Raw genomic sequence first — 20,361 nt, 5'->3', positions numbered from 1 at the left:
CAACATATCATGGATCATCCGTGTTACCACGATCGCATTTGTTATATACTCAGTCATCTGAGATAATAATAATAATAATCTTAGGCTTTAAAACCACCCCGCATTGGCATCGAAAAGAATTAAACAAGCCAAGTATCTGCACTTATAATAGAAACTTGCTGGAAAAAAATATCCGATAATTGACTCATTTAAAGTTTGGGTTAGTAAGGTTTGAGTTAGTTCAGGTCGGATTGTATGATTTTGGGTTTAGATGTAAAATGGGGAAAAATGCTGCTTCATAAAATATCATCAAATTTCATGATTCTAGCGAAAAAGTACCATCAAAATCCAAATATTATTTGATCATATGATACGATAACGTTCAAAAGTCTAAAACTTAATGTTCCAAACACGGAAGACTCCAAAACACACCTCTATTTTCAATTTTCCTTACTACCAAACACCTCTATTTGCTTCACCTTCAACACCCTCATCTCATCAATCCTCACACACCATGGTCAACAACACACCCACTTGGCTTTCTCTCTCTACCATCATATTCTCAGTCTAAAATCAATCAAATCCAATTCTAACACTTAACCCATCTCTTTTTAAAGCGTGTGGGTCAAACTCAAACCCCATTTGGGTCAAACATACATGCTCATGTGTTCAAGCTTCTTGATCCCAGTGACTGTGGTCAGTTTGTTCAAGCTTCATTGATTAGTTTTTATTCAAAATATGGGCTCGAACCAAAGGTTGAGCATTACGGGTGTTTGGTTGACCTTCTGGGTCGAGCTGGGCGGATCAGTGAGGCTATGGAAGTACTTCACACAATGCCCATGAAGCCTAACGCGGTTATATGGAGGCCATTACTTGGCGCGACAAGAATCCATGGAAATTTGGATACTGCCGAGTTAGCACTTGACCATTTGGTCGAGTTAGAGCCCGAAACTAGTGACTAATGAAAAATCACTGCATTGATAAAGTACCAGGAACAAGCATTCTTGAGATCAATGGTGCGTTTCATGAGTTTCTAACAGCAGATAAAACACACCTGCTATCTCAAGAAGTTTATCTCAAGATTGATGAGATGAAAAGAAAGTTACACGAGTATGGGCATAAGCCAAGGACTATGGAGGTGTTGTTTGATTTAGAAGATGAAGATGGAGAAGATGCTTTTGCTCTTATAGCATCAGAATTGGGCTCACCGATTCGTATAGTTAAGAACCACAGGGTTTGTGTTGACTGTCATGGTTATACAAAGCTTGTTTCAATTATATATGTAAAAGAGAGATAATTGTTAGAGATCGGAATCGATTTCATTGTTTTCGAGATGGGAGTTGTTCTTGTTTGGATTATTGGTAGCAAATTGCAATGCTATTAGATGGTTAAAAAATGTTGATTGTGCAACAAGGCGCATCTGCACATTGTGCCCAATCCGTTTTATACATGTGGTCCTCTTTTTTTCTATTTGGTTTTTTATGGCTATGGTTTATATCGCGAGTGTCCCTTCACTGATTTGGTTATCTTCAGACGAAGAATCTGAAGAAGATTTAGGTTTTGACATAATCCGTGAGAAGCCGTAACCAAGAGAACTCCCGCTTATTTCCGACAACTGCATTATGCATCATCAAAGACATATGGTCAATTTTTGCTGTGGTAATTTCAACCCATTTACTTATGAATGGGTTGATTAGGGCTATGTTTTCTCGCTTAACGGGTCTACGGTTACAATATAAAAATACATATATCAAATGTGGTGTTGAACCTGTCAAAATGTATTATTAACGCATAAAACCTATTGTATTAATTTATTTAAAAAGGATTAATAGTGGACACACAAATTACTTTTTTTTAAGTTGAAAACTGTGAGAAAAAGCGTTTCTCGCCAACCCATGTACCCAATAAGTATTTATTCTGACCCGTTACCGCATCTCATCCACCCATTTTGCCAAATTAGAGGTACTAGATTCAAGACCTAACATAGTAAGATTCGATACCTCAGTAAGCTCTGACAGGTGGCGGGATCTGAACTCGTTGATAGCGGCTGCAATCTCTGACATCGGCAATTTAGCCTGTAAACAAATAAAAAATCAAAATATTCATCAATCAACCTGTACAAGCCAATAACGAATCATACTTCAAAATAACAACATTATATGGCAAAAACTAACAACATTAACAAATATGATCCAAATCTACTGCTAGATCCAACTAAATTTGCATGCAAACCGGTCATATTTAGCCAATCAACTAATAACTCACTTGTGCAAGAACGGCAGATGCTAACTGTAGACTTGGTTCTAAGGTCTCTGGCACAACCTGCAACGTTTTTTTACTCGACATTATATATAGTCGATGAAATATATACCATACACAGTGAAGATATCCTCATATACCAAAAGAGGTGATAGAAACCTTGCAACTTTTAACATTTTTTTTAAAATTTTTATATATAAAGTTAAGGTGGTAAAAGTAAAAGTACCGCCGTAGCCCCAGCCTTCTCCAAGTTAAGTCCATGATCAACATCATGAGCGCGCACGAACGTCTTGACATTAGGGAAATACTTACTGAGAGCCCAAACGGTTCTATAATTTGCACCAGGTGAATCTAAAGTTATTGCTGCAGCACAGGCTCTATGAGCACCAATTTTATGCAACACCTATAAGTTCAGATAAACAGAGAAACAGTTCAGAATTTGAGTTTTCAGGTTGAATGTTTTACTTAAAATTGAATATAACTTCACCTCTCGACTGCCAGCATCTCCAAAATATACAGGAAGGTCAAGCGCGCGTCCCATTGATACTCGATCACTTGCAGCATTAGAATATTCACATGTCAGCAGGCTTTTATACACCTAACTCATGTTAAAAAAATAATAAATAAAAAATAAAAAAAATAACTTTATACCTCCTCACATCAAGAGCAACGAATGGAATCAGTCTTTCAGAAAGAAGCTGCGCGATGATCTGAAAGAACAAAAAAATTAAACAAATTTAAATACCAAAGAACAAAAAAAAAAAAAAAAAAAAAAGCCTCGTTTGTGTTCATTTTCATAAGTTATTATAAAATGAATTTGATAACGGTGCTACACCTGTCCAACACGTCCGAACCCGCATATAATGATATGACCTTGTAAATCATCTGTCTGAAAGAAGTTCAATGATATATGAGAATTAAGAAAATGTTAAAGTTTCATTGTTATGAATTCCAAATAAATTACTGCTTAAGCGAATAAGAGCAGAATTTAGTGGTGCAACGACTTTTACCTCATTCTCATCAGGTAATAAACTACGAACATCTTGCAGCTCAAAACGAGATGCGATTAACTGGCCACCAGCAGCTAACCATGGTGTAAGGGCCATTGAAATCCCCACCACAAGAAACAACAAAGAAGATAACTGAGGAGTCATTATGCCCTAAACAAACACAAATTTAAAGTACCGATAAATGACAGTTACTATTAATGAATACATATGTTTACATGTATATATACATACAGCTTAGACTGATGAAGCTCACCTGATTGACCGCTTCACCAAATGCAACAAAGGCGAATTCTCCACCAGGTGCAAGTAAAAGACCAACTCTAATAGCGGATATTAACGAAACACCAAAAAGTCTGCCAACTACAGCTACCATTACGGTTTTCCCAGCAATTAGAAGCCCTAATGATCCCATAACAACAGGAAAGTTCGAGACAAAAAGTTTTGGATCGATTGACATTCCAACCTGAGAAACAGAATGTTGATATTGCTAAAAGTTTCAACATTTACAGATTACTAAGGAAACAAAGATATGAGGAATACCGTCATGAAGAAGAGCCCTAATAGAAGGCCACGATACGGAGCGATATCTGATTCGACTTGCAAAGAGAATTCAGTTTCTGCAAGTAGCAAACCAGCAAGAAAAGCTCCAAGAGCCATTGAAAGGCCAGCCTGTAGCATTTATCATTAAATAAAGGAATATTAACTTTAACGTTGTAGAGAACAGAAATGTAATGATCAAAACTGTAAGTCCACTTACACGGGCAGTAAGTAGACTAGTACCCAGAATAACCAGAAGCGTGTTTGCGGAAAATATTTCTGCATTTTGCATCTCGGCAATTTGCTTGTAAATTGGGCGAAGAAGCTGCAAACAGTACGGGAAAGAGCTGAGTGATTGACACCAATTGCACCGAAACCTCTATTCAAATACTTTATAAACCTTTCTAACATTAGTATCCTTATAGGGAACTTACCAACCGTCCCCCAGCAATAATGGCACTGATAGCAACAAGTGCCTTTACAGCAGCCAATCCAAGAGCTTCAGCAATTGCATAGAAACCAATCTGAACATGTAAAAAAAGGCACATTGAAAAATGGACGAATTTGGTGTGTATTAATGTACATATATACTTACCCCTCCTTTGGATGAATTTGGTGAAATAAGAGGTATGAGAATCAGCAAAACAACAACGGCTAAATCCTGACAGAAAACAATAACCGTGTTAAACGCAATGTTTTCTTGGAACGTTTTAAAAATTGCATATATCCACACTAACGCCCATAAAGTTGTTATATTACATACCTGGAAGAGTAAAACGGAAAATGTGGCTCGTCCATGACGTGATGTGCTCTCACCTCGCTCCTGCAATACCTGCAATACAGGTTCATCTTGTAAAGCTATATGATAAGATGGTAATATATAATATAAAATATAAAATATAAAATATAACAGCAGTACTCATTTTTGGATCGATGATTACCTGCAGGACAACTGCTGTAGAAGATAATGCCAAACCATTACCGATGACAATTGCAGCAGGTCCTGGCAGTCCGCATACAATATGAGCAACTAATCCCACCACAACAGCTGTCGCCAACACCTTATCAGTGTATCACCAACAAAAATTAAAATAAACAGTAGCACAACACAAAATGTATAGGCCAGATTATTTGTAGTTACCTGAGCAGAACCCAATCCAAAAACGTATTTCTTCATGGAACTCAGCCTTTCAACAGAAAGCTGTGAACAATAAACAATACACAGTTTCAAGTTTCAACTCATGTAATACAAAAGAAATATGAAATTAGACTTATTTTCAAACCTCAAGGCCGATATTAAAAAGCAGGAAAACAACCCCGAATTCTGCTATTGCTTTTGTCGCATGAACGTTACGTATAATTGAGAGACCATAAGGCCCAATCAAGATGCCAGCTGTCAGATACCCAAGAACAGGGCTTCCTAAAAATGCAACCAAAAAGGAAGACGATCATTAGTGATATGATACAGACTATATAATGTAATATTAATTGAAAACTCCAGTACCTCCAGGAAGTTTCTGAAATATCGGCACAAATATTACACTGCCAAGTAACAACCACAACACATCAAAAAGAGAAGCTTCTTCCTCATTAATCTGCAGAGATAAAATATTAAAATACACAATAAAATATAGTAGAAATATTAATCTAGAGACAAAAGCAGACAAATCATAAGGTTTTGGGGCTAGAAAACAATACCTCTTGGTGTGGAAGCATCTCAATTATCTTTTTAATTTTTTTAGGTAATTTTTTTATCTGTTTGACCAAAGGCCTAGCATTTGAAGAAACTTCATCGACATCGGTGGTGATAACATTTGGAGGCTGAAGTATTTTACCGATCCGTTCTTGTTTAGCATAGAAAGCAAAGCTGTAAATATACCACCAATATTCTACAAATTATTAGCCAATAATGTTTGATAAGTGAACGAGAAAAAGAATGTATACCTTGCACCAACAAGCAAAGACCCAACTAACAATTTGGGTAAATGCTGTCTTATAGATTCGCGAAGCTCCTGAAAAATTGCTGCTGGTGTAAACTCAGTACCGTCTCCCTCCAAGGAGAAAAACGATGCAGGAAAAAAACGAGACGATTTTTTCAATAATGCTTTTGGTGGCGGTGAGCTGTCCTTTGTGAAATCCTTCTGTGTTTCTTGTTTTTTTGTTTGAACCACGTTCTTTGTCTTTTCGGCATCATTTTCTGTGTCTTTGGTTATTTGTTCATTCTCTTTGTCACTATCGTCAGAAAATCTATAATCTTCCGACATTTGGTCTACGAAAGTTAACTCCGTATCTTGTATGGGGACACTCGTAGCATCTTCAACTGTTGCATCACTGTCATTGCTAGCAACGATTTCAACTGAATTCCCTGCAAGGGCGTTTTCGTCATCATGTGTCTCCGCATCTGAAATTGTACCTTCAGATGTATCCGCGAGAGAAACGGCAAGAACCTTTTCAGCTTTCTTTAATGCAACTTCAGCATCGTTAACACGTTTCGTAGCCTCAAGTTCCAGAGCAACGGCTTCTTCTGCTAAAAGCATTATATTAGCCACATCTTCTTCCGCTTTTAATGCATCTGTTTGTGCTTTCTCTGCAAGTTCATTCAGTATAACAACTTCTCGTTGTAACTCGTCTTTTCTTGTTTGTAACCGAATCAACGCTTTCTCACAATTTTCCAAATTCTCCCTGCACTCCTTCATATCCTTCTGAGCAGCTAAAAGCGTTTCCTCTTCTTTCATCAAATTCAAATTTTCATTTTCATTTTCATTTTCGTTTTTCTCTTTTGCAACTTCTAACGATTCAAGAGCCACCTGATGCGTAGCTTCAGCTAACGAAAGTGCCATTTTGGCTCTCTGAATAGCTTCTTTCGTGGGGTCTTCTTCTTTCACGATATCTTCAATAGCAATTAACGCCAAGTTGACATCATCCCATGCGTTCAACGCTTCGTCTTTTAGTGCTATTGCTGCTTCTGATATCTTCTGAGCTTTATCCTCAAACATTGTACTATTAAGTTGCGCTATCTCCAACTCTTTACGCGCTTTTCGTAACAACTCCTTTAATTCATCCAAAGTGGGACCCATCACTTCTGCTTCTTCTCCCTTATCTCTTGAATCACTCTTACTTTCTTCTTTTGAATCGTCGACATTTATACTCTCAATAGATTCTACATCCTTTCCGTTCTCATTTATTAAAGTGATTGACTCATTTCCCTGACAATTTGTTTTAAGATTCCCCCTTGATGTCTTAAGTGTATGAATTCTAGTAAAAATTTTATTGGTTCTACTTGAATTATAACCATGATTACTAGAAGCAATTAATTTCTTTTTCGAGCCAACATTTGACACAAACCTTTGATTGCCCGCGAAATTATAACCAAAAGTTGACTGCAAGTTCTGCTGGTCAAATATTCCGCAACTAGTACCTGGAAAACCACGAATCTGGAAACTACATGAAAACTTCATATTTCCTCTCGCTTTCTCGGTTTTGTTTGCTAAGTGATCGTAAAATTAAATCTCAATAGGCTGTAATATCAAACACCTGCAAGATAAGTCCAAAGCTAAATTTAAATCAAATTACATCAACTTAGTCTTAAACCTCCCTTGCGCTACTGCGTTATGGCTCCAAATGAAAAAGTAAAACAAAGAGATGCATATGAACATATTATACCCTCAATGTCTCTGGTTCTTGTGAGTAATTAGTTTCTGAAACCTATGTAATCCTACATGCATATCATTACACATTATTCTGCCAGTATTGGTGTTTCTTTTTGGGTGGCTGTAAATTACACTGTAAACAAACTCTTTAATTAGAAGATGCCAAACAGGGTCTAAGACATCTTAAACTAGCTGAAAGTCCTAATGGTAAAAGTTCAATCATCCAAAGTATGACTTCAGCATTGACTAAATCTAATCGCAACTTAAATTTAACACGCTAACTAAATCCTAAAAGTTGAGTATCCATCATACATGCTAATTCAAATTAGCCAGAAAGACATGAATAGCTTTGATATTTGTTAGGTTCTACAATCAAATTCCAAACATCTAAAATCACTTTTCGGATCACTGGACTTAAGTGTCGATCAGCGTTCTCCCTCAGTCCCTCTAAAACATTACAACAGTCAATTAGACTAACTTAAGTGTGCGGATGCCCTTAACATACTTTCAATCATCTAAAAGTTGGTGCTAAATTTACAAATCAAATTCACTCAATTAAAGTTTACCATCTAACAACAATTACTAAAATGTAAAAAAGTATCCAGCATCCATTATGCTGTTAAATTAAACACACATGAATCTGCAGATCTAAAATCAAATTTCAATTAACAAAAATCATGTTTCTGATCAGCGACTTTGATGTCGTGCCAAATGCATCGGAGATACATCACAACAACTAATTAACGAAACTTGACCTTTTTTCTCATAGTTAGGCTTCAGCATCTACTAAATGCAGCCCTGAATAAAATAGAGTTTACTATAAGAAACCAATTTTCAAAACCTGCAAAATAGCAATCACAGATACAGACATACTATTCCCGAAAGCCCATATACTTTTCCAAGTTTCGCTCCAGCAATCTGAATTTCTATTTCTAATTAGTCTACTTCAATGTTGGTCAAAATACCTACAACATCACCACAATCAATTACACAAGTTCAACCATACCTATACCTATACATATACATATCCATATCCTAACAATATAATAAGGCCATGTGTAGTCATAAAGCCCCTTGTGGGGCGTTATGCGACAAGTGGCGGATTGTGTAAGAGAGGGGCTTTATATAACTTGAGTGTGTAGTGGGGTTATATATGTATGGGCTTTATATATATATCAGGGGCGGACCCAAGCCCAGCCCAAGGTGGGCGGGCGCACCCCCGGGGAAAAAAACATTTAGTGCTAAGTTCCGTCGAAAATCCCGTCCGCACCCCTTGGAATTTTTCGTCCGCACCCCGTGAAATTTTTCGACCGCACCCTTGAAATTTTTCGTCTGCACCCCTTAGGTAAAAAGTGTTATCAATTTATATTTTAATTTTTTTTAGTAAACTTTTATTTTTTTTTAAAAATACTACCTAAATTATATAACTTCTAATACCTAACTAACTAAACCCAAATACCCACTTATAATTCCTAACTAGCTAGCCCACTAAGTCTTAGCCCATTAACCAAACCCAACAATATTTCAAACTATAATAAAATAATTAGAGCCCAAAATCTTTAGAAATTCTCTCCCGCTCTCTCTCTCTCTCCCCCTCCCCCTCTCCCTCTCCCTCTCCCTCTTCCTCTCTCTCTCCGGCCAACGAACAACATCACCCAGCGACAACAGTCCAGCAGCCGGCGACCACCGTAATCAGCCACCATACCACCGTCGTTTGACACCAAATCTCTCTCTCTCTCTCTCTCTCTCTCTCTCTCTCTCTTGCGGACAGGCCAACGAACAACATCACCCAGCGACAACAGTCCAGCAGCCGGCGACCACCGTAATCAGCCACCATACCACCATCATTTGACACCAAATCTAACCAGAGTCCGAACACGGGTAAGTTTCTTTGTTATTTTGATGATTTTGGTTGATATTATAGGAGAAAAAAGGGTAATAAAGTTGTTAAATAGGTTTGACATTTTGTGTGTTTTGACGTTGTTTATGGTTCTTTAGATGATTTTTAGGGTGATTATGTTGTTTATATATTTTTAGGGTGATTACAACTTACGTTATGATTTTTAGGGCTTGAATAGTTGAAAATTAAAATTAAAATTGAAACATTACGTTGTGGAGCGATGAACTTATGTTAAATAGAGAAAGAATTGCTTAAGAAATTAGTTTTAGATGATGTTTTGGATAGATTTCAAAAAATGAAACCCGTAGCACGTCGACGTTTTAATTATGTTTGTAACAAGGTTTGACATGTTTTTGATGATTATATAAATTTAGTTTGATGTTCGGTTGTTTACCATGACCTGACCCGATACGAACCGATTTTTTTACTTATATACCTAGGGGCCTAAAATTTTTTAAAATGTTCCGCACCCCTATGGAAAAATGTAAGTTTTCTAATAATTTGATAATCATCATTGATCACAAAAGGGGTATAAATACAAAGATACAATCGGAAAAATAGGAAACAATATCTCCTATAACTGGATAGATATTTACAGAATATACAAAATAATGCACATAAATTATTGCTTAATTTATTCCGCTAATAGACCCCCGCAGTCGAAGCAGTAGCCGGCCGAATGCAGAGACTGGACTTGAAGCGGTTAAATAGAATACGCGGTAAGCCTTTAGTGAATATGTCTGCATACTGGTACTCTGTAGGAACGTGTAGAACACGAACTGCACCAAGAAGAACTTTTTCGCGCACAAAATGAATGTCAATTTCCACATGCTTGGTGCGTTGGTGCTGAACCGGATTGTGAGACAAGTAAATAGCAGAAATGTTGTCACAATAAATGATGGAGGCCTGTCTGACCGGTAAATGCAGTTCGAGGAGAAGATTACGAATCCAGGAGAGCTCAGCTGTGGTGTTGGCGGCGCCGCGATATTCCGCTTCAGCACTAGAGCGTGAAATAGTAGATTGACGCTTGGAAGACTAAGAGATTAAGTTGTCCCCAAGAAACACGCAATAACCAGATGTTGATCGTCTCGTATCTGGACAACCCCCCCAATCAGCATCAGAGTACGCGGTCATTTGAACTGACTTGGAGGGGAGTAAATGTAACCCGTGATCAGCTGTGCCTTTAAGGTAGCGTAGAATACGTTTAAGGAATGCGAAGTGAGGCTCCCTTGGGGCATGCATAAACAAGCAAATTTGCTGAACTGCATACGAAATGTCCGGGCGGGTGAAAGTAAGGTATTGCAAAGCACCCGCAAGACTACGGTACAAGGTGCCATCAGGAAGGAGGTTGCCAGCTGAAGCACTAAGTTTTGAATTAATGTCAGTTGGCGTATGACAAGGTTTGCAGTTTTCCATCTTTGCCCTACTTAAGATGTCCTGTATATAAGAGCGCTGGGAAAGGAAGAGACCTCCATTCTGGTGTTGAACTTCAATACCCAAGAAGTGGTGTAACCTGCCAAGATCAGTCATGGAAAATTCTTGTGACATAGCCTTGATAAAATGGTGTAAGAGACGATCACTAGAGGCAGTGAGGATGATATCATCCACATATAACAAGAGGTAGGCCATGTCGTTTCCCTGTTTATAAATAAATAGTGAACTGTCGGATGTAGATGTGCGAAACCCACAACGGAGAATATAAGTGGCAAACCGATGGTACCACGCCCTGGGCGCCTGTTTGAGCCCATATAAGGACTTCTTCAGCCTACACACATGCTTAGGGTTACGTGCATCAACAAACCCGGGTGGTTGAAACATATATACTGTCTCGTTTAGATCCCCATGCAAAAAAGCATTTTTGACATCCAACTGATGAATTGGCCAAGACCGAGAGACAGCCAGACTTAGAACGGTGCGGATGGTAGTAGGCTTGACAACGGGACTGAAAGTTTCGTCACAGTCTACACCAACCTGCTGTGACTTACCGTTAACCACGAGCCGAGCCTTGTAGCGTTCCAAGGTACCGTTAGCATGAAACTTATGGCGAAATAACCACATGCATCTAATAATGTGGGCGTCGGGAGGCCGAGGCACAAGATCCCACGTGTGATTTTCTATTAAAGCAGTGAATTCAGTTTTCATGGCATCGGACCAGTGTGGTTCGGACTGGGCATCAATGTGGGACTTAGGTAAAGGTGATATGGTTTCAACATTTAAATTAAAGGGTGCCTTTGGTTTAGAGGTACCGTCACGAGACCTGGTAATCATGGGGTGTGATGAGTGGGTGGCTCCGGATGTGGCCGAAGTAGCCGGAGGTGTAGGTGTGGGTATGGTAGGTGGGGGTTGAGTCGTGTTTGTGGCTTGGGTGTTGGGTCGTGGTGGGCGTCTAGAGTATGTGAGGGTTCTTAGCAGATATTCTTAGCAGATATATTATTGTGTATAATTATCTAGTTTCCATATTTATAGGATAGGCTGTCATATTTCTGTCATGTAATTTACCCTATATAATGGGTCCCTATTCTTGAATGTACGACAGAGAAATACACAAACCTTTATGGTATCAGAGCTACGGTTCTGCAAACCCTAGCTCTCTTCGATTTTCTTCTTTTCTTCTTCTCAACCCTAGCTCAGTCGCCGACCACCATGACTAAGACAACAGAATCATCTTCTGAACCACCCAAACCAACTTCCCTACACCCAGCCTACTCTGTTACAAATATTCATACCAAAATCAGAACCCTAGATGGCACAACCGTAACCTATTCATCCTGGACCAAACTGTTCAATCTTCACGTCGTAGCCTATAAAGTTGCGAACCACATTGATGAGACACCAGCCCCCGATAAAACCAATCCTGATTACCCGCTGTGGAAAGAGTTGGATGCTCTCGTGCTCCAATGGATATACAGTACTGTTTCAGATGATCTCTTGGACCGGATCTTGGAGACTAATTCAACGGCTCGTGATGCATGGGTCAAGTTAGAAAAAATATTTTTAAGCAACAAGAAGGCGAGGGCTGCAGCCCTCGAAACCCGTTTCTGCAACCTAACCCTTACAGCATGTTCTTCACTGGATGACTATTGTAAACAGTTGAAAAGCCTGGCCAATCAGCTTGCTGATGTAGATCATTCAGTCTCCGATTCCAGACTTGTTCTCCAACTAGTTCGCGGGTTACCCGCTGAATACAGTACCACGGCCTCCTTCATCAACAACCGTGATGCTGACTGGGATCTGGCCATCAGCCTGTTACACGATGAAGCTATTCGGATTGACGCTCAGAAGGGGTCATCAACCTCTGTCCTTCTCGCACCAGCTACCGCAGCCCCAGCCCAACATTCTGCTCAACCTTCGGGTCATTCAGCCGTCGCCGACCAGTCCCAAGACCCGGGCCAGTCTTCATACCGAGGTCGGGGCCGGGGTCGTGGAAGAAACAACAGAGGTGGTCGATCGCGTGGTGGCCGGTCCTACTACTCTGGGAACGGGTATTCTCCTGCACCACCATCTTACCCAAATTGGGCCTGGTGGACTCCACCGCCCTGTCCTTACCCGACCCAGAATACATGGAGGCCCCATACTACTTTCTCACCACAGCAGCCTGCTACTCAGCAACCACAGGCTCACTTTACAGGGTCTCCACAACAGTATCAGTCACCGGGTCTCACTTATGATGCCCTCAGTCCATCAGACCTAAGTGCAGCCTTTGCTCAGATGCAGCTTCAGCAACAAAATACTTCTTGGAACCAAGATATCATGGACACTGGGGCTGGATCACACGTCACCCGTGATCAAGGTAAAATCATTCTCCCTGATTCATCTACTGTACGCAGTTCAATTTTAGTAGGCAATGGCAATTGTGTACCAATCCAAGGATCCGGTACGGGCTTTCATACACTACCTAACCGTACCTATATCTTACCCAACGTCCTTTACAGCCCTCATATCATTAGAAACCTTATTTCTGTTCGTCGTTTTACAAGAGACAATAATGTTTCCATTGAATTTGACCCGTTTGGTTTTTCTTTGAAGGACCTCATCACTAAACGGACTCTCTCTCGCCATAACAGCACCGGGGATCTCTACCCATTCACACCACCTCAACTGCCTCCTCAAGCTTGTTTTATTGCATCACCTGCTCTTCCTTGGCACGATAGGCTTGGTCATCCAGGGGCTCAAGTCTTAGACATTTTAAGTCGTACTTTTCATTTTTCTTGTAATAAAGACAATATGTCTAATCTTTGCAATTCTTGTCAATTGGCGAATAGTAAACGTTTACCTTTTCATGCATCTAATTCATTTACTTTTGCTCCTTTTGACATCATACACTGTGATTTATGGACCTCACCTATCCCAAGCAAATCCGGTTATAAGTATTACATGGTGCTTATTGATAATTTTTCACATTTTGTGTGGGTGTACCCGTTGAAATTTAAATCTGAAGCTTTTCCAACCTTTACTAAATTTCACCGACTAATTCTTACCCAATTTAATCGACACATTAAAACTTTTCAGTGTGACCTTGGGGGTGAATTTGACAATCACGCCTTCAAGAGTTTTGCATCTCATCATGGCCTTTTGTTTCGTTTCTCTTGCCCACAAACATCCTCCCAAAACGGACGTGCCGAGCGGATGATTCGTCGCCTAAACGACATCGTCCGAGCCTTGTTAATACATGCCAATCTCCCACCAAGCTTTTGGGTCGAAGCCTTACACACCGCCACATACCTTCACAATATTCTCCCGACCAAACGATTAAACTTTTATACGCCCACCTTTGCTCTTTACCTCCGCCATCCAGACTACGAGCACTTACGTGTGTTCGGGTGTGCGTGCTACCCTAACACCTCCGCCACTCAGCCTCATAAACTTCACTCACGGGCTATTCGGTGCATCTTCCTCGGTTATCCTCCCGATTTTCGAGGCTACCGGTGCTTTGATCCCACAACCGGTAAAGTCCACATTTCTAGACATGTCACCTTTGATGAACATGTCTTCCCCTACTCCATGCCTCACACCCCTGCTACCTATAAGTTCCTTGATGACCAACTACCCCTCGGTTTCACTTTCCAACAACCCATCAAACCACCATCACTGGTTACCCCATTCCCATTCCACTACTCCCGTAGACCCAGGCCCAACCCACCACCTCAGCCCGCTTCTACCCAGCCCAATCCACTATCTCAGCCTAACCAACCTATGGCCAGCCCCGCCTCCGGCCCTCAGCCATCACAACCCGCTGCACCGGGTAACCCACCACCTCATCCAAATCAACACCCAATGACTACACGTTCCAAATCCCGTTATCCTTATCCACCACCTCACCACATCCTTACAACCGATACCATCTCACCCGTGCCAAAGACCTATACCAAAGCCCTTGCCGATCCTAACTGGTTACATGCCATGCAGACTGAATTTTCTGCATTACAGGAAAATGAAACATGGGAGCTTGTTCTCCGACCCACAGATCGACCCATTATCCGTTGTATGTGGTTGTTCAGACATAAGTTTCGCTCTGATGGGTCGTTAGAACGATATAAGGCCCGATTGGTAGTTAATGGCAACTCTCAGACAGTTGGTGTTGATTGTGAGGAGACGTTTAGCCCGGTTGTTAAACCGGCAACTATCAGGACAGTGTTATCATTGGCAGTTTCTAAGTCGTGGCCTATTCATCAGTTAGACGTCAAAAACGCTTTTTTACATGGGACTTTGAATGAGACTGTCTTTATGCATCAGCCTCCGGGGTTTGTTGATCGTCGGTGCCCCGATTTTGTTTGTCGGCTTAAGAAATCTTTATACGGCCTCAAACAAGCTCCTAGAGCGTGGTATACACGGTTTGCTACATTTATTACCTCTCATGGCTTCAAAAGTAGTGCTTGTGATCACTCTCTTTTTATTTATCAGCAGGATCCCTCTAATATCGCTTACCTGTTACTATATGTTGATGATATTGTGTTAACCGCATCTAATGAGAAATTGTTGCAGTCTATCATTGGCACCCTCTCACGAGAGTTTGCCATGACTGACCTTGGGCGCCTCCATCACTTTCTAGGCATCAAGGTTGATCAGCTGAAGAACGGAATCTTCTTGTCTCAGCAACAATATGCAAAGGATATTATCTCCCGTGCTTCTATGACTGCTTGCAAACCGTGTACTACTCCTGTTGATCTATCCTCCAAGTTGAGTGCTTCGGATGGTCCTCGATTCTCTGATCCGACTTTATACAGGAGCCTTGCAGGTGCTTTACAGTACCTTACGTTTACTCGCCCGGATATTTCTTATACTGTGCAACAGATTTGTTTGTTCATGCATGACCCTCGGGATGCTCATTATTCGTTTATGAAGCGCATCATCCGGTACATTCAGGGTACCATTGACTATGGTATTCGCATGGTTAAGTCAAGAACCAATGAGTTGGTTGGATACTCTGATGCGGATTGGGCTGGCTGCCCTGATTCAAGAAGGTCAACTAGTGGGTATTGTGTTTTCTTGGGTGACAATCTTATTTCTTGGTCGTCTAAACGGCAGCCTACGGTTTCCCGTTCAAGTGCAGAGGCAGAATATCGGGGGGTTGCTAATGTCGTGGCTGAGGCCACGTGGATACGGAATCTACTGCTAGAATTACATACTCCGCTTCGTCAGGCATCCATTATCTATTGTGATAATGTCTCCGCTGTTTACTTGTCTGATAATCCGGTGCAACATCAGCGCACGAAGCATATAGAGATCGACATTCATTTTGTTCGTGATAAGGTCCGCGTGGGTGACATTCGAGTTCTTCATGTTCCTTCTTCATTGCAATATGCGGACATATTTACGAAGGGTCTCTCTAAACAGCTATTCCAATCATTCCGGACCAGTTTGAGCGTTTGTCCTCCTCCCGTTCAAACTGCGGGGGAGTCTTAGCAGATATTCTTAGCAGATATATTATTGTGTATAATTATCTAGTTTCCATATTTATAGGATAGGCTGTCATATTTCTGTCATGTAATTTACCCTATATAATGGGTCCCTATTCTTGAATGTACGACAGAGAAATACACAAACCTTTAAGGGTGGGTTGGGACCGGTTGGTAATGGTGGGTTGTTGGGCTGGAGAGGGGTGTGACATCGGTTGGGGAGTCGGGGCCGCAGGTGGTATAGGGCTGTTTGGTTCAGTAGAAAGGGGTGTAGCTAGTGGTATAGGGCTGGAGAGTGGTGCGGAAGTAGGTGGGTTTTGAGTTGAGGCCATAGGTTGGTCAAATAGAATGGGAGACGGGTCCGACTCCAAGAAAATATATGAGGTGGGTTGTGGTTTGAAGGTTTGGGAAAAAGGGAATGCAAGTTCATTGAAGGTAACGTGACGGGAAAGAATGATTTTACCAGTGTACATGTCAAGGCACCGGTGCCCTCGGTGATCAACGGGGTACCCGAGGAAGACACAAGGTGAGGATCTGGGAGCAAGCTTGTGAGGGCGTGTGTCGGATTGGTTAGGGTAACAAGCACAACCAAACACGCGAAGGTGTGCATAATCTGGATTTTTGAGGTAAAGGGCGGCGGTCGGGGTTCGAAAACCAATAGGTTTGCATGGGAGGATATTGTGGAGGTAAACAGAGGTGTGAAGAGCTTCCACCCAATAGTGAGGTGGTAAGGAGGCATGTGTGAGAAGGGATAGCATGATTTCGTTTAGACGACGAATCATGCGTTCGGCTGTCCCATTTTGTTGGGATGTGTGTGGGCAGGAGAAACGAAATTGTAGCCCATGGTTATTAGCAAAGGTTTTGAATTGTGTGTTGTCAAACTCCCCACCCATGTCACACTGAAAAGTTTTAATTTGGTGATGAAACTGGGTGGAGATGAATTTATAAAATTGAGTGAATTTAGAATATGTCTCGGATTTAAATTTCAATGGGAATACCCACGTGAAGTGAGTAAAGTCGTCTATTATAATTAAATAATATGTGTAACCATGTTTGCTAAGTATAGGAGAAGTCCACAGATCACAGTGAACAATATCAAAAGGACGCACGGTGCAAGAAGTAGATAAATTAAAAGGTAAACGCTTGTGTTTAGCAATCTGACAGGAATCACAAAAAACAGAACGACTTTGTTTATTACATGAAATAAACTTATTGGAATTTAAAAAATCTAGAACATGTAAACCAGGATGTCCTAGACGGTCGTGCCAAGAGCCTTGAGAACTGGTGGAAACAAAAGCGGTTGCATCAGGTGGTTGAACGCCGGTAAGTGGATAAAGATTACTGGTACTGTTGTGTCGACTCAAAATCGTCCCACTCGGATAATCCTTTACAGAAAAACCAAAAGGATCAAAATCAACCGATACCCAATTATCACGGGTAAATTTTCTAACAGAAATTAGGTTCTTAATGATATTAGGGGTATGTAGGATGTGTTTAAGTTGGAGTGGTTTTGAGGTGGAGGGTAGGGTAGTATGTCCCGATCCAACAACTGGTAAATGGTGTCCATTTCCAACCAACACATTTTTAATAGAATTATCACAAGAGTGAGAAATCATACCTGAGTCCCGAGTGAGGTGATCAGAGGCACCAGTATCCATGAACCAACCATGGCTGTCGGATCCTACCGCCATGGTGTTGAAGGCTTCAGCTAGTTCAGTGGGTTCGAGTGGGTTGACATCAGTGATGTGAGCCTGTGAAGTGGACTGATCAGACGTGGGAGGTTGTTGCTGCTGCTGTGCGGGGTTCCAGGGGGAAACCCAACCAGGTTGAGTGGGATACGGGCATGGTGGCGGTAGGGTGGGCCAGTATGAGTTTGGCCAGAAGGATGGCGGCATAGGAGGGTAGGAGGTAGGGTTCCAGGATGGACGCTGCTGGTTACGGTTACGGGTGCCAGACCCTGACGGTTCTGATTTGGGTTTCTGGGCTGGTGGTTGTCACGGCGAGGCCCTCTCCGAGGCTGACCATTCCAGTTGGAATTGGAAGTGTCACGGCGAGGGTTAGGGTTATCACGGTTAGGGTGAGGGTTGTCACGGGTTAAGTGAGGGTTGTCACGGTGAGGATTTGGGTTCACAGCAGCATGTGCCTCTGAGTCAGCAGCAAGAGGTGGTCCGTCACGCGCGGCTTGACGTTCCATGTCTCCACGGAGCATCTCACAGGCTTCGTTCCATGACGGGAGTTCCCGGTTAATGATGGTAGCAATGGTGTCATATTCACGAGGCAAACCACGAACAAGTTGTAAAACTAATGCTTGCTCGTTCACGGGGTTGTAAACATCGGCAAGTTGGGCTGCCAAATCCCGAAGGGCTTGACAGTAGGCTTCCAAGGAAGGCATGGAACTGAGTTTTAGGTTGACGAACCGGGTTTGTAAGGCTGCACAACGTGGTCCTTTGTTGTTGTGAAAAATTGCTTTGACCCGGTTCCAGGCTTGGAGTGCGGTTGAGGGTTCTTCAAGAACCCGAAGTAAGTATTCTTCAGACAACGTGCTGTAAATCCACTGTAGGACAATAGCATCAATCTTCATCCATTGTGCGTAAGACGGGTCATCTTTAGTCGGTGGTTCAGATGTGATGTGATCAAGGACCTCGTACCCGCGTGCATGAAGGTTAAAAAGCTTCACCCACGCAGAATACGTGACCTTAATACCATCCAGAATGCGTACTTTCTTCTGGATGTCAGTGACCGTGTATACCGGGTGAAGAGTGACCGGTGGTTTGGCAGTGTTGGATGTTTCAGTTTCAGTGTCTTTGTCAGGCATGGCTGCAGAAAGACAGAAAAAAAAACAAGGGTTGCCGGCGGCTGAAAGTGTAGGGTCGAAACCCGAACAGAAAAGAAAAAAGGAGCGGCTGCGTTAGGGTTCAGAGCGGAGGCGCTCTGATACCATGTAAGTTTTCTAATAATTTGATAATCATCATTGATCACAAAAGAGGTATAAATACAAAGATACAATCGGAAAAATAGGAAACAATATCTCCTATAACTAGAGAGATATTTACAGAATATACAAAATAATGCACATAAATTATTGCTTAATTTATTCCGCTAATAAAAAATTCTTGGGTCCGCCACTGATATGTATGTATATGTGTGAGAGGGGAAAGTTTCATCACGCCGCTATGTGTATTACGCTGCATCCATTTTTTTGCCCCATAGCGCCGCCCGTCGTGGTGTGGCGGGCGCTATGGCCCAAAAAACACCCCTCTTCGCTCCCCACTACACTGGACCTAAGAATAATCTAACTTCAAATCTACATAGTTAGACTCAGTTATCTAATATATGTACATGTCAAATAATTTGACTGCTACACCTCAATCATGAAACATTTGCGATATCTATTACTAGAATCAAACTTCAATAACCTAAAGTTCAAATTCTAATCAATCGAGTTTCAATTATCCTTCAAAGTGAAACCTAGAAACATTACAGCAACAAATTACTCAAATTCAAACTAATTACACATTCTACATAAATATAAACATCATGTATTGATATAAATACACACATGTGAGTAGATGAGGTAACGAAGAGCAAAATTCACCTGATTAATCGTGAGAGATGTGAGTGCAATTTAGAGCTTGAAACAGCAGTCAATGGCGGATAATTACATAAAGAATTAGGTTATAAATGGAAAAAGACGTACGGTTGATGACGTAAGAGCGAGAGAGAGTGTTAGTTGGCGAGAGTTTGTTATTTAGACTACATGGTATACCATCCTTGGAGGATGATCCGTCATGTAGGCGACACATCATAGTCCTCCCAAGGATGGATCATCCTCCAAAACTAGGGGGCATGGGAGGATGGTCCTAGTCATCATCCTCCACCACTTTTATATTTTTTTTTTATTTTTTTTAATCTACAACCTTTTTTAAACATTTAACAAATAAACTAACAAAATATTTTCATTAATATTAAAAAACATTACATAAACTTAAAAAAAAAATTAAACTTAAAAAAAATAAACTAAAAAAAACATAAACTTAAAAACCTAAAGTTAAAAAAAAACCCTAGTATATAAACCATACTAAAATCCCTCAAACCCTCATTTCACATTTCATCTCAGCCGACACCACACT

At 41.0% G+C, this 20,361-nt stretch overlaps 1 protein-coding gene across 1 annotated transcript; it reads right to left on the bottom strand.

Annotated features, from left to right (window-relative positions):
• Positions 1 to 1,328: 1,328 nt before the first annotated feature.
• Positions 1,329 to 19,979, bottom strand: LOC110864767 (K(+) efflux antiporter 2, chloroplastic). The gene is made up of 21 exons (XM_022113899.2): positions 19,827 to 19,979; positions 5,730 to 7,319; positions 5,484 to 5,652; positions 5,290 to 5,380; positions 5,069 to 5,205; positions 4,927 to 4,986; positions 4,727 to 4,846; positions 4,549 to 4,617; positions 4,381 to 4,446; positions 4,220 to 4,309; positions 4,006 to 4,110; positions 3,789 to 3,917; positions 3,502 to 3,711; positions 3,249 to 3,398; positions 3,074 to 3,127; positions 2,890 to 2,948; positions 2,726 to 2,792; positions 2,465 to 2,641; positions 2,245 to 2,301; positions 1,980 to 2,054; positions 1,329 to 1,594 (listed from the first exon to the last, which is right to left on the bottom strand). Exons 2-21 carry the CDS (start codon positions 7,241 to 7,243, stop codon positions 1,472 to 1,474), a joined length of 3,522 nt encoding a protein of 1,173 aa, XP_021969591.1. The 5' UTR covers positions 7,244 to 7,319; positions 19,827 to 19,979; the 3' UTR covers positions 1,329 to 1,471.
• Positions 19,980 to 20,361: the final 382 nt, after the last annotated feature.

The sequence above is a fragment of the Helianthus annuus genome, chromosome 6 (genome assembly GCF_002127325.2).
Source record: "Helianthus annuus cultivar XRQ/B chromosome 6, HanXRQr2.0-SUNRISE, whole genome shotgun sequence".
Classification (NCBI taxonomy): domain Eukaryota; kingdom Viridiplantae; phylum Streptophyta; class Magnoliopsida; order Asterales; family Asteraceae; genus Helianthus; species Helianthus annuus.
Note: the sequence above shows the minus strand (reverse complement) of the source record. Positions and strands in the feature narration are given on the sequence as shown.